This window comes from Uloborus diversus, chromosome 5 (genome assembly GCF_026930045.1).
Source record: "Uloborus diversus isolate 005 chromosome 5, Udiv.v.3.1, whole genome shotgun sequence".
In the NCBI taxonomy this organism is placed as follows: domain Eukaryota; kingdom Metazoa; phylum Arthropoda; class Arachnida; order Araneae; family Uloboridae; genus Uloborus; species Uloborus diversus.
The window spans coordinates 147025872-147040907 of NC_072735.1; the positions used below are offsets into that span (position 1 = coordinate 147025872).

The 15036-nt window shown below is 33.0% G+C and overlaps 1 protein-coding gene across 5 annotated transcripts in view; it reads right to left on the reverse strand.

Annotated features, from left to right (window-relative positions):
* Positions 1 to 240: 240 nt before the first annotated feature.
* The window catches only part of LOC129222627 (insulin-like growth factor 2 mRNA-binding protein 2), a 78928-nt gene continuing 64132 nt past the window's right edge, over positions 241 to 15036 (reverse strand). For 4 of the 5 annotated variants that reach the window (XM_054857157.1, XM_054857156.1, XM_054857155.1 and 1 more), the window contains exons 4-13: positions 13293 to 13469; positions 12628 to 12714; positions 12497 to 12539; positions 11987 to 12102; positions 11790 to 11906; positions 9183 to 9639; positions 6860 to 6946; positions 6645 to 6773; positions 4931 to 5044; positions 241 to 3828 (exon numbers count right to left, since the gene is read on the reverse strand). In XM_054857157.1, coding sequence (XP_054713132.1) covers positions 3724 to 3828; positions 4931 to 5044; positions 6645 to 6773; positions 6860 to 6946; positions 9183 to 9639; positions 11790 to 11906; positions 11987 to 12102; positions 12497 to 12539; positions 12628 to 12714; positions 13293 to 13411 — 1374 coding nt within the window. In that variant the 5' untranslated portion in view covers positions 13412 to 13469 and the 3' untranslated portion in view covers positions 241 to 3723. The remainder of the gene's footprint in view (positions 3829 to 4930; positions 5045 to 6644; positions 6774 to 6859; positions 6947 to 9182; positions 9640 to 11789; positions 11907 to 11986; positions 12103 to 12496; positions 12540 to 12627; positions 12715 to 13292; positions 13470 to 15036) is intronic. The other variant, XM_054857154.1, reaches the window with a different exon arrangement.

Sequence of the window (15036 nt, forward strand, 5' to 3'; positions counted from 1 at the left end):
TATATTGCTAGTTTTACCCCGATTTAACGATTGTCAAGGGACTGAAAAAAGTTAATCTTTTAATCGAGAAGCATAGACATTTAATGCAGTCTAATCCAGGCCAGTGAAATGTATCATTAGATTGAGGCAATCATTTTTACTCTTAACATAACGGTTATTGCATACAGTTGTTACAAAGAGAATGTTTTGCAAATGAGAAAAAAAAAAGTAATCTGAACACAAAAGAAAGAGACAGAGCAATTAACTAGAATAATTTAATTCCTCATAGAAAACATAGAACATATGAGGAGTTCAATGTGGCTTGAAGGCCATGTACAGGGTTGCAGCTGTTTGTACAAATGAGAGGTTTGTTACTACAATGAATGTTGCTGCGGCTGCCAGATTTATCTATGGTGGAAAAAAGGCAGAATTCCCCAGGTGTTAACTGTTGAGCTCCTCTAAGTTAATTGAACAAAAATAAACACTGACCATTAAATACAGAAAGTATAAGTTGTGGAAACTCATTGCGAGGTTACTCTAGGTTACGGGGCTATTGTTGATATGGTTTTGTTTGAAGAAATTGAATTACTATAACAATAGCAGCTGAAAAATTTCCCCATCAGTGAGTGGTGAAGAGACAAAGATGCATTAAAAAACAGGCCATTTCTTGTACTACTGTTAATAAGTAAAAGAATACTTTGAACAGGTTAATATGGCACTTGAATGCACCGCTTCACGTTGATCGTTTCTCCACTGATGGCAAAATTTGAGATCCATCAATAAAAATGTAAATAAATCATTGTGACATCAGTTTGAAAATCTTTGTAAAACTATTTCTATATGGGACAGGACAGGAAGTTCTTTAGTTATTTTTCTTGGGTCTGTTAAAGGTAGCAAATGAGAGAGAAATGCATATTTAATTTACTTCTCCCCTTCACACTAGGGCTTCCTCACAGTGTAACAATCTTATAGCTAACATGCATTGCAAATTATTAATAGTAAATACCACTAACACTGTCAATTTTATATCTGCAGTGTACATAAATTTCAAGATACCTATTTCCTATTACAAGTAAATATTAGCAAGTCAAGCATTGTAAAGAAAAAAGAGTAAATACATTAAAATAAACTAATTATCTAAGTCCAAACATGATTTCATAAGGCAGAATAACAATGTATATCAGAAACAGGAAGAAAAAAATGCCTGAAAATTCAACATAAACAATAGATTTAAACACTTTGTAGTACCATAACACATGCCCCTACAAACTGTGCAGAGTAACTATGAAACAGAAAGCTATGCGAAACTGCAAAAGTTGGATGGTTTAGTCATAAACCGATCTTAAACAAATGGATTTTTAAATTGGGACAATAGTTATGGACTTTTCAATACACAACACAGATTAGAACATGAGAATTATCTGAACTACAATATTGAGTATTTAATATAACTTCCCATCTTGTAAATGTAATTCAGGTGCATAACTCTTTAAGCGTTCAGTTACTTTTTATGCTTATTGTACTGAACAGTAAATCAAAAATTAAAAGATAGGAAGTTAAAAATCTAAATGAAATCATATATATATATATATATAAATATGCATTTGAAAACTAATATAATTTATGCTTTAGAAATACATAAAATGATTAAACATGGTTGTAAAAATAGGTTGAATACATTTTTATACTGAAAGGAAAAAAGTTGTTTCTAAAATAGAACCCAGAAAACATGCATACATAACAAAACTTTTAATTCCCAACTACAGAATATTTTCTTTGATAGCATAAGGCAATAAATATATATACCTTAAAATGTGCAGTACTGTACTAAGCTTGACATAGTACAGAATTCATTTCTAACATCATCAGCTTTCTTGCTTGCTTGCTTTCTCTGTAGAGGGGAAGTACCTACTGTAAGACTGCTTGAAATGCATTGGGATTTTATTTTTGCCCGACTTCAAAAAGTAAAAAGCAGTCATATCAACACATTGCAAAAATATAGTCACTAAAAAACATTTGCTTCCCAGGAAGTTTTTGTCAAGAGAAGGTCATCAATTCATATTTTATTGTTTCTCTAAATATCAGCAGCAAGTATATCAATGGAGACTACGCAAATAACTTGCAGTCTTTGTACTTAGTGTGTGATAGTTATAAGTCACTCTTAGGTCATGATGAAAAATATAGCATTCAATAACTCATGAATAATACTTTTATGGGCCTTTTAAAAATAGTTCTGCATAGCTATTAAGTTAATAGATAAGGCATATAACATCTGAAATTCATTTGAAGAAAAACAAATTATTATTCTGTAAAAACGCTCTCATTTCAAGAAATTCTATTAATGGAAAGTAGCTACTACAATGTTAAATTTTACAATTCATTTTAAATATTGGACAGGCAACTTGATAATTTTCAGTTAAGACAAAAGGTCCCTCAAATTATTATTCACAATGCTACAACAATCGAGGTTCGTCTTGCATTATTTTGCATTTTGTGTGTTCACTTCTGGTTGCTGGTTAGTATAAATTCTGCAGTCCTTCTAAATGTTTTATTCAAGGTTTAAGAAAGATCTTACTGGGGGAAAAAAAGAACTGCACATACATTTATGTGAGCCAAAAAAATAGTGTAATTTTGAATGTCAACTTCGGTATTGGTAGATGGATCTTGGTCCAAATGAAAACAAGTAAAGAAAATTTGCATAAGAAATTAGGACCTGCCCTAATGTGCCACAGCCAGTTATTGTTCTTTTCGTGTATTTTGTCTATGACCTACATTGATACCACGTTCCAAGGTGAACCGGTAGAATGGGGATGAAAGAATATGAGAAATGCTTTTCCCATTGTGAATTATACGTTGATGTATCTCAGCAAAATATACTGTTTCATTCTTTAAAACTAGATACATTTTTTTTTCTTTTCTTTTTTTTAAGTTTAGGCTTTGTTTGGTTTTCCATGGCAATCTTCGGCATGATACAAGTAAGTTTATTTAAAAAGGAATCCCTACATTGTAAGAGACCTTTTGCACATTAATGGTGACAATGCATGCATATGTAGAGTAAGCTTGAATATACAACCTTAACGAGGGCTCATACAGAAAAGGGATGGTTGGGGATTATTATGAGAGCCTCTGTTACACAATGCTTATTGGAGAAACAGAAAAATGACAAATCTGCAATAGAAGACTTTAAAATATCAGCTATGAGCAGTTGCTGATTGGTATTGTTTTGGTTTTCTTTTTTTTTTTTCCCTTTGGCCACATTTTTACTCCTTGGCAAAAAATGCCCTTCATAAAAAATGACAACAAAAAAGTTTCTCCAACAAGTATCAAAAATAAACTTTTCATAACATCACAAAGACCATGATATATCAACAATTATGGTCCGTGTTTTTGTACTAACTAAACAACTGCCTCACATTACAATCTCCTACTTACAAAAATTTAAATGCTTTTATCATACACATATTAACATATTACTCGCATTCCTGAGATTTACAGCCCTTTAGTCAACACGATGGTCCCCAGGTCCCAGGCGAAGTTGCAGCCGTGACTGGACCTCGGGACCATCTCACCCACAGAGGTGATATGTTACTGTGGAAACCAAACAAAGCGACGACGTCCATGCATCCTAGTCTGCAATCCCCCAAACCCACAGCCACCTGTACACAAAAGATGAAGATGAGGTGGCAATTTTTTGTTGGTCTTTGGTATCTTGAAGGTCATGTGTGGCGGGGCTTGGGGGTCACGCTAGTTCGCTTGAACAGGGCGTTGGTTTGGGGGCAGTCCTCCGGGTCTTCGAAGACCAGCCATTTGACTCTTGTTCACCAATGCTCGAATTTGGCGTTGAGCAGCCTGCAATGATATACGTGACATTTAGCATTTATCTTTTATCATAGTCAACTCTTTCTCTGAATTGCTATAGAAATAAAGGAAGCAAATTTTCAGATAAAAAAATAAAATGTATCAGATATTGCTAATGTATAAATATTCCAGAAACAAAAGTATCTTGCTAAAAATGTAAAACACACAAAAACGGGTGCAGTAAAACCTGAGTAAAAATTATGAGAGCCTCTGTTACACAATGCTCATTTGAGAAACAGAAAAATGACAAATATGCAACAGAAGACTTTAAAATATCAGCTATGAACAGTTGCTGATTGGTGTTGTTTTGGTTCTTTTTTTTCCCCTCCTAAGCGACGCTCTCAAATGCGGACACCCCTCTTATGTGGACAATTTTTAATTCCCTGATTCTAAGGCAATTAACATTATTAAACCCCTGCCCTGTAAGCACCCATCTATAACAGACAAAAAAAAAATATTGTCCCCTGTTAGTGTCCGCATTAGAGGAATTTTACTGTGTTTAAAAAACCAGGTGAGCTGAGCTTGTTTGAGAAACATATGATGTTATTAAACCCTGCCTAGTAGTCGGACAAAAGTGTGCCTTGTTGGATTCTTAAAATTGGCTTGAATGCCATTTATAAGTCTCTTTATCTCCAATAAAAATTTTGTCTAAAGTTAAACAGCAAAGAACAAGGAATTTCGACACCTTCAATCTCGAAAAGGCAATAGGCAGGAAATATCCTGAACTCTTTTTTTTTCTACTAAAAATGTGGATCAGAAACTTATTAGATTATCTACTGATTGTAATTGAGAAAATTGGAAAGCTCTACTAAAAATCTAATTGTATGCATTTGAAAATCACTCATTTATTTTATCTATAAGCAGATTCTGACTATCAGGATCACTATTTTTGCATGTGCTAAAAAATATTTTTTCAAAGAATTTCGATATAATGAACCATAGGTAATATTGGATTAATTGCTGGGTCCAAAGATAGTTCACAACAGCAGTTCACAACAGCGGAGTTTGACTGCATTGTTATTCTTGAAAGACCCCAAAAGTTGTTTAAATCAAATTCAAGGAGCATGTGTAGGGCATAAATAAATGTACTCACTTGTGTGCTGTAAAAATCACCAATAATATGGACGGGTGTTTCTTCACTGTCTGAACTATCATTTTCTTCAGGTAACTTAATAACTGCATGAGTTTGTCTTTGAAGTTCTCTAACCTAAATTGGATAAATTTGAGGTGTAAGCAGTTAAAATTTGAAAAATAAATCCTACATAGCAATAAAAAAAAAAGTGTTCAAAGGGCAAGAAAAATAAACCTTTTTGTACAGTAGGGCGAGTTCAGAATTAAAAAAAAAAAAAAAGAATAATAATGCCATGTCATACAAAGCAGAGAAATAGTTTCACTGAACATTTGATTGACAAAATGGGCTGGCATTTTTTATGCTTTACAACTTGTATTACTTATTTAGTAAGAGTTGCTCAGTGTGTCGCAACTTTTACTAAAACATCAAATAATTCGTAATTTCTCTTAATTAAAAATTTAGAAATGATATTTTGTCAGCCTGGAAATCCAGTATTTTAACTAATCACTTAGCTTCTCAACTGTTTAAAAGTACAAATAATAATAATGCTTAGCACCTAAAGCTCAGACGAAGGTGTAATTTGAAAAAAATGTGTGAAGCCACTTTCCTAGGAACAACATGCTACTTTCTGTTACTATAATTGGAAAAAACCTAACCTGGCAGCACCATATACTGTGATTAGGATCTGTGATGCCAGGTTAGGTCTGTCCCAAACTATTTCACGTAAAAGTCAACTGCTTGCCTTGCACGACATTAAAAAGTAATAATTTTAAAGGGTAATGACCAAAAGTTTCGTTCAAGAAATCAGGCATAAGTTTTTATTTGTTGAGAAATAGAAAAAAATTATTCATTAACATTTAAAAGTATTATTTTTAATGAAATACATGAGCTGTCAAGTGCAGGACAAAATGACTGTTTTCTGTGGAATGCCCCAAAATGAAATCAGGGAAGGTTGTTCCTTTCCCAAAAAAGAAATGTAACACAGAACTAAATCCTGGGCTTCTGGCAAACCAATTAAGAATATCTTGGAAAATGGCCAAAGTGGTAGGTAACACGTGAGTCTCTGAAGGTAAGTCTTATAACATGAAACGGGCAGACACGATGCCCTACCCCTAAACCACTGCTAATATCATCCATCCACATTGTGTTCAAACACTTTATGAATGAAACATAACCAATTCAGTAATCTTTTACTAATTATTTTCAAAAGTAAATCTGAAATCCTATTTCTTTTCAATGCTTATGAAATTAATTAGGAACATTTTATGCCCTATTAGGTGCCTTATTCCTGACAGATTTGGTGCTTTTTGACATCTAAGCTATTTCATAGGGAAGGGGGAAGAATCATTCTTCAACACAATCCCCTCTTTAAATGGCATCACCCCCGAGAGCCCCCTGTTCCTACCACTTCCGTGATTAGCTAGATTCCTTCAGGAAATCTGTATCCTCTCCTGACATGAACAATCACACTGCTGTGTCATTGTAACAATTTAATTAAGTGATTGAATAAGTAAGCAATGAGAATTCATTGCTGGTAGAAAACGAGATCCTTTTGTAAGGAAATCGATTTGAAGGTGATCTCCTAATGAAGGGCATATTAGCATTAAATTAATGGGAAAATACTGTTACATCATATTTTGGTTGTTTGGAGAAAGTGCTTTGTGAGAAAGTAGTTCAAATCAACAGTTTATAAATGTATAAGTACATTAAAACGGTTAGAAAAAACTAAACTTACAGTCTGGCCACCTTTTCCAATTATTCGTCCAACTTGGTTAGAAGGTACACAAATTTCTACTTTTAGTCGAGATTCTTGAGGGGAAGTATATGCCTCAAAACTTACTTTCTTGAAAATCATGTACTGAGCCTAAAGAAAAACAATTTTTAAGCGATTTCATTTGATTTCCTAAAACAAAACAGGAGGAGAAATCTAGCACTAAAATTAATCTTTACCTTCCACTGTGATTCTGGGAGTCCAATTATTGTAACTTTTCTTTCTGCTTGACGATCAATAGGTTCGTCTTTATTTGTTTGAGCAACCTATAAAAATATTTCTGTGCTTTAAGTGAAATATGACATTTACTTTCTCTAAGACATCAAATAAATGCATTTGTCTTAATATTTTAAAACTAGCCATTTCTTTTTGTACAATGTACTAAAACAATTAAATAACTGATAAATCAACAAAATAAAAAATGTTACAAATGGGCAAGCATTTCTGCTTCACAATAATATTGTCCCTGAATATGTTCAATGTTTTTTTTTTTTTCATAACTTATTTTGCTCAAATGCTGCCCAAAAACAGCTGTTAATCAGAGCTGCAGCGTCAGGTTGGTTTGGGGAGAAAGGGGTCATAGTCTAAGGTTTAAAATTTCAAGAGTCAAGAGTCTATGATTTTCCTTCCGCCCGCAAGTACTTGTGGAGTCCGACTGATTTTAGAGTAAAGGAATTGGAGGCTATTTATAAAAATTATCTGCTTTGTCATTTTCCCTCCAACTCTGCACCCCTGCGATTAACTACCAGAACATTCTATCAGGTTTCAAGTTGCTTGAAACTTAAAGGACAAAAAAATAAGCATGGTATTGACAATTAAGTTAATTCTATCTAACTTAGACAAAACAGAGACATTAAATAAAATGAAAAATAATCGCCAAGAAAAATATATCATTGCAAGTAAAATTTTGGAAAGTAACAGGACTTACTAGTAAAAAAATAGTAATTAAGCTTTTAAGAGCCATTTGTCATAGGCATGGATAAAAAAAATCCATGCTGATGATACTAGTATTTATGCTAATGACAAATTTGAACTTCAATGAGGATATAAACCATACAATAACTGCAACACAGTATTGCTTTCTATAGTATTTAATGTACCTGAGTTATATGCAAATCAGTCCAGTAAAAATTGGTCACTAAAAATTTACTATGAAAATTGCTATCCATTCTCATGACATATAATTTAGGCATACATCTAATATTTAAATTTTGTTCCTAAAATACTGCAGGTGCTTTTTGCAGGTTTATCTAAAATGATTATCTGTTGTCAAGGACAAACTTCTTTTAAAAAAAACTTGTTGGGTAAATAATCTCTTTGAAAATAGACCCTCTTTATTTTTTTGTCTTAAATACAATTCTAATGCTTCAAAAATGTCAACGTATTACAAGACACAGTAGCTGCAGAAATCCAAGTTAATGATTTTTCAAGTTTTTATGTTGTACTAAAAAGTTTTTGATTGAAAAGGGAATCTAAAAAAAATTCTAGAAACCCTACCAAACTATCAAGGACAAAAATTCTAACCTACTTTGAGAATCACATGAAAAATATTAAAACTTAATAACAAAAACCAGATTGTAAAACATTTGCTTGGTAAACAGAAATGGAGCAGAACTTTTTTTTTCCCCTTGTGGCCTGCTTCATTTTAAAATGAATCTCTGGGACCAAAATGTGTATAAAAATTTAAACTTTTCCTGGAAAATAGCAGACCATTTTTGCTCAAGGGCTACATTGTTAATTTTTGCAGGCAAGGCGGGCCAACAATCCAAAAATATTTCAGCTCAGATGGTTTGGTTACTGCAAAATCTCTCTAGCTATTTTGGGAAATTTTAGAACAGGAGTCTCCAACCATTTTTGCTCAAGGGCCACATTGTTAAATTTCTGGAGGCAAGGCAGACAAACAATCCACAAAAATATTTCAGCTCAGATGGTTTGGTTACTGCAAAATCTCTCTCCCCGGAATCCCTACTGGAATCTCTCCCCAGTAATCGTTTGAAATTAAAATCACCAAAATACCATTTAAGGATTTTTTTCTCAAGTGAGAGGAAACAAACAGGAAAGCAACTATCCTCCATATATTTTTTTTTTAATGAAGCCCCAAAAATACAATTTTAAACTATCTCTGGTAACTTAGGGGAGGAAAGTGAAAGTTAAGACTCTCCTATAGGGAGAGGCAGTTTCCCTTTCTGCCCCACTTTGGCTACGATCGTGCTTAGTAGTGGTTTTTGAGATTTTCTCTGCTTCGTTTTCTTTTAAAAAGAAATATATTAACAATTAAGAAAAGTTTTGTTTTCAGTTCTTAAGCTTCCCACAGGTTAGGAAAAATATGCATGTGGGCCGGATTTGGCTCGCGGGCTTATAGACTGGAGAGCCCTGTTCTAGAACCTGTTTTTAAATTCATAACATTGAGCAAACCAACATGCCACACATGGCATACAGGTCATAGGTTGATCACCACTGCTACACTGTATAATTTAGAAAAACAATTAAACAAAAACTTACTTTAATACTAGCACCAGAAGAGCTAATCATATCTCTTATGGTACTTCCGCCGGTTCCAATGATGGCACCAACAGCAGAGTTTGGAATGTAGAGGTAAACAGTTTCTTTGAGGGGTTCCATGTTTTGAGGAGGGGCACCACCACCTGCATTCGGAGAATACATCATTGGCATCTGGTATGGAGGGGGGTTACCATACATGCCGTATGGTGGTGGAGGAGGAGGGGGAGCAGGTCCTCCACGACCCGGAGGGAAACCAGAGTTGCCGATGGTGGACATCATTGCCATGGGGTGAAGACCAGGAAACATCATGGCTGAGGGAGCCATAGCAGCAAGGTCATTCTCATAACTCTGCCTTAGTTTGCTACTGATCATTTGTTCGGCTTTACATATGTTTTCCAACTTTCCTTTTATGGTAATGATTCGCTCAAAGTTAAAACTATTAACATCATGGATGCTGCTGTAAAAAAACTTAAATTAGAAAATACACCTCCATGAAAAAAATATAATGAACATGAAATGAGTTTAATCCATGAACTTTATATCTGTGTCAGTTTCGAAATGAAAACCAAAAAAAAAAACTAACATATGTAAAAAAAATTATATGATCTACGCAGTTACATTGCGTAACGCTTGACAGGGATCCCAAGATTAATAACTAGGATCTCCATAATTGGTAATGGGGCTTTTTGCGATTGCCTACTGCACAGATGCATGAGAGCGCCTGAGTTCATATGGCTACAGACAGTCGTGAAGGCACGACTGGAAAAAACCTGATCGAATAGCGGGATAACTTTATGGCATATCTTATGACCGCTATTCGGGAAAAAGGGCAAATTGACTGCCTATCATGTATATTGTGTCAGTGAGTAGAAAAATAAATTAGTTTGTGTGTGTGTTGTGAACATGGTCTCTTCAATTTGCTCCCTCTCCAAAAGTTGATTTATGGAAAATGAAAAAAAAAGTGGCGAAGATCCTCTTCATAACATGAATCATTTTTGTTGAAATTACAGTGTTGACTTACTCCCTTTTAAAAAAAGCAATTCAAATGTATGAAGCCATCTCTAAGTTCAAAAATTACAATTAACTTTAATCTAAAAAAAAAAATGATAATCAATGACCATATTCACAAAAAAAAAAGAAAGAAAAGCTTAACTTATCTCTGGGAAAATTATCTTTAGGTGGAATAGTGCTCCTTAGCTCCCACGTACAGAATTAATACTTACATAGAATTGAAACAGTAAGATCAGTTATGGCTTCATACAGGCTGTGACAACAACTTGCTTGTAAAATTTGTTCATGTCATTTTTTAATGTAGCTTTTGAAACTCGTTCCTACAGCCCCTTGCACTTCACACACAAAATACTTTTAGCACATAGTTAGTTGAAAAGATGGGATTTTAACTCGTTCTTGGAATTTCTTGAAATTTATTCATATAAAATGTAATATTAGCTGATGTTTGGGAAAAAGGGGGGCTTTCCGCAGAAACGTTTCAAATTCTGTAAGAAACTAGCTGCGTTGCCCGGCTTTGCCCGGTCTACCTTGAAAAAACCCATTGCGTCAAGTGAAGTATCTTTAGTAACCTGGATTAAATGAAAAAAAAAAAAAAAACATCACGCAAAATTTTCTTGCCAAACAATGACGACAGATACTAAAATACTTTTAAGAAATTGAAATAAAATGAGAAAGATGAATTTAAAAGGTGTAGCCATGGAAACGCAAAATAAAATAAGTTTAAAAATTGAAAATGAGAAGGATGGAAATAAAATATGGATTCAAAAAGCGTTACCGTGGAAACGCAAAATAAAATGGCTAAAAACTTGAATAGAGAACAGATTTTTGAACTTCATTTAATTCGCTTGTAAGTTTTTTTCTAATGGAGATAGAGGGTTAAACTTTCGACCTGAGGTCGAGTTAGATTTAAAGTAAAAAAAGCAGCTCCTTCCAATGCTGTCAAAAAGAAAACTGTGGGACAATTCCTTCACTTTCTATTAATGGATTTAATGAAGAAAGTAGTGCATAAATTTCCGCTAAGCCGAAAAAATAGAGCTAAAAACGTAAAAATCTCCCGCCACAATTAAGTTAGAGCATTGGATCAAATTGCGTAAAATTCTACTCTTTCCAACGATATGTAATATTAATATGTGCAAGTAATTTTTCACCCCCATATTCAGGAATTTAAGTGAAAATTGGGCCTAAATTGGAATTAAAAAAAAGAACTACTCATCGAATTGTTTTCGAACTGGTCTGCAAACCTTCTCAGGACTTAAAGGAACAAACTGTGAAAATTTCAGCAAAATCGGCCAGGTAGTTTTTGAGTTTTGCGAGTTCAAACACACAGACGCTTTTTGTCAACTTCATATTATACTATGCAGAGATGCATTTACAGGTCATCCTTGGCAACTTTGGAAAGGATAGGATTCCTAACCCTGAGGTTCTGAAAAGGAAATTTTAAGCAGTCTTTGATGATGCTAGGAGAACAGTGCCCTTAACAGTACTGGAGAATTTGAGAATTTACCCTGGATATATAAATACATGCAAATAAACATAAAAACCCCAATGAAACAAAACTTTTGTTCAGAGGTTTACAAAAGTTATGAACATATTTACCTGGAAACAGTAATTTTAGTGTCTGTAGACTCCATTATGCGTTTGATCGTATTTCCATTTTTACCAATGATTCTTCCGATTAGATTATTATGAGCAAGGATTTTTAAAGGAACTTCCCTAGGGAAAAAAGCATACACACAATTAGAATTAAATAATTGAAAATATACGAATCAATTAACAGTAGAATAATTAATTACCCCCTATTTGTGTTATTTGCTTCTTGTTGCATAACTTCCAGAATTTTTTGACAAGCTAAGGAGCAATTTTCAGGATTTCCATAAATAGTGATTACTTGAACAGAGTACATTTCATCCTGTAAGCAAATGAAGATAAATATTTGAGAAACACTATATAAAAAGTTGCAATAGAGGCATTACAATAAGGTTAAATAGAGGCATTACAATAAGGTTAAATAGAAGCATACAAGCAAGGTTTTTTAACATATTTTTTGTTCATTAAAGCTATTTCTGAAAAGCATAGTAACATGCAAGAAAAAGGATTAAAATACAATTTCCAAATTTAACAAAACCAGCAAAGATCTCATAAAAAAAAGATAAGTAAAGTAATCAATGCCAAGCTCAGTTTTATACTAAACTAATTTAGCAGAAGGGAGAAATTGATACATTATAAGTCCAGCTTTACTGCTTAATTATTTTCACAGACAAAAAGCATAAGAATTTAAAACTGACAATTTTCACAATTCTTACCTTATCGAATGCACCGGAATTTTCTTTGCGATGAACATCCACTCTGAAAATTAAAAATAAATATGCAATGAACAAATCACCAACATTCACAGTACACATATTACATAAAAATCAAAATGAATAAAATCTACCTTGCACGAGATTGTTGAGTTATTTGTCGAATGGTACCACCAGCTCTTCCTATAATAGCACCAACCATGTCGCTTAATACTAATATCCTGAAACAATAGATTCAAGCGTTTCAAAAAAAAAAAAACAAGGTACTTAAACAAGGTAATTACTTATCAAGCAGACATATAAGTTGTCATGTAGATTAATTCAATTTGGAATTTGAGAAATAAGTTACAGACTGCTGAACATAAAATTTCAATGCACAAATATCTATATCTGTTGATATTAATGTTGGCTTTCATTCACATGTTTATGTCACAGAATGAACATTATGCATTTAATCAGTCTATAATGAATGCCCCAATAATTTGAACACTTTTTCAGAATAGAGAAAATCTAATGTATTTTCTAAGTTTAAGAAAATTAGAAAATTTGGGTAAAAATAGGATTGCGCTGGTAATTTTACACAAATGCAGATAATGCCCCTCTGGAAACTTTCCTCACAAAATATAGTATTTACAGTTGGGGCAAAGCTAACCTGGCAGCATTGTGAAGGCCTAATCACAGCATTACAACATTGCAAGGTTAGGTTTACCCCAACTATAGAACATAAGGATTTGAGACAATTTCAGCAGTATAAACAAGAGTAAGTTATGACAGTGGATACAAAATACATGAAAAATACCTCAAAGGAAAATCTGATGCTCTCAGGGGGGAACCAGCATTTCCAGAAAAGGGCATATTCCTCATATTACCGCGTCCACCTCCTCTAGGGCTTCTGGAACCAGGGCCACGATCCATCATGTATTCTACTTTTAGCAAATAGTTTTCAAGTTCGTATGCGTTTAACTGGGTGTATGCTCTAAAATTAAAAAAAAAAAACATGTATTAAAACTATCAAAACAATCAATAAACAAAACAGCAGTGTTTGAAAAATTACATTAAAGCAATTTAAACTCTTTAAAATTAGATTAATAGTGATAAATAAAGAAAGAAAAATTTGTCATTGGTTGGGAATCAAAGCAAGAAGGTTCAAGATATCTGCGCAAGAGTATGGTGTAAAGGTTTTATAAAAACTTTTTAAGCCCATGTAGTTTAATGTTGAGAGGATATTCTTCATTTTTGAACTGATCCATTCCAAATTTAGAAATGAACTTGATACACAAAAGCTTGATAAAAATTTTATTTTGTTACAGCATTATTTGAGGAGGAAAAGATATGGAATGGGATTAAATATAATATGTAAATGTTAACTAAATATGCCTGTTTTATTTAAGTGTGTAAGTTTGCAATTTAAATCAGGCAAATATATACCCTGTACTTCAGTTTTGAAAAATTAAAGGCATAAACAGTATTAGTTCTTTTATATATATCTTTCATTTTGAAGACAAGCTGCTTTTTGAATACAAATTTTCTTTGGGATTATTTATTATATATCATTTGAAAATCAAAGAGTAAAAGGTTTTCTTTAGTGTATAGAACCGAAATTTGAATCACTTGTTATGGTAATTTTGTTGTCAATAGAAATTTTTGGAAGGTTTTGGATAGAAATTTGTTTTTGACATAACTGTCAAAAATCCAAAGTTAAAGTGGGGTTTCCAACATGGCAAAAACCATGGTTAAAACAGGATAAAACCATCTACTGTCAAAAACTTGTCAGCCCTGATTCTTCAAATAACTCAACTGTTGAAGACTAAAATCATTTTCTAAAAGTGTTTTGCTGCTTGCAGCTATTATTTCTCCCATTGGGACAAAAGCAGTCACAGAAGCTGTTGAGATGCCAAAAGAGTGCACTTTTTTCTCCATGAGCTAACTGTTCTTCCTAAATTATACTATGAAAATATTTACAACCTAGTAATGTTTAAAAGAAGTATTAATATCCAACTTTAGGAAATGGTCAAAAACATTGCAAGTAGTATCAAAACATTTTAAATTTTAAAACTAAGAAGAAATTCATTATAATTCATTTGGAGCTTGCAAAGTTGCAATCTAATTAGGTAAAACATCATGATAAATAAAATCTAATACATCATGAATTCAACTTAAAATTTGTGGTTGAAAATCGTGCAATTTGCGCACTTTTTGGACAAAAGCATAGCATCCCGACAATTTTATATGCAGTTTATAAACACCAAAAAATGCACAATCAATCATTTTTTGGAGCTGGACTGCACTGCTAAATAAGCTTTGAAATAAAGTTTGCAATGTATGAAAGAAACATTTATATGCAACTACAATGTGCGACTTATTTGATCAAAACTATTAAACTTGTACATTTGAAAAGCTAATACGAAAAATTGCATCAAACACTTAAGATTGAGCAATATTAGTTTAATTTATTTTTAAAAACAAACTGAAAAAGGCAATCAATTAAAGAATTGAATGTGTACACAAATGAAATAAAGAAAACGCAGTATACTCTTGACTTC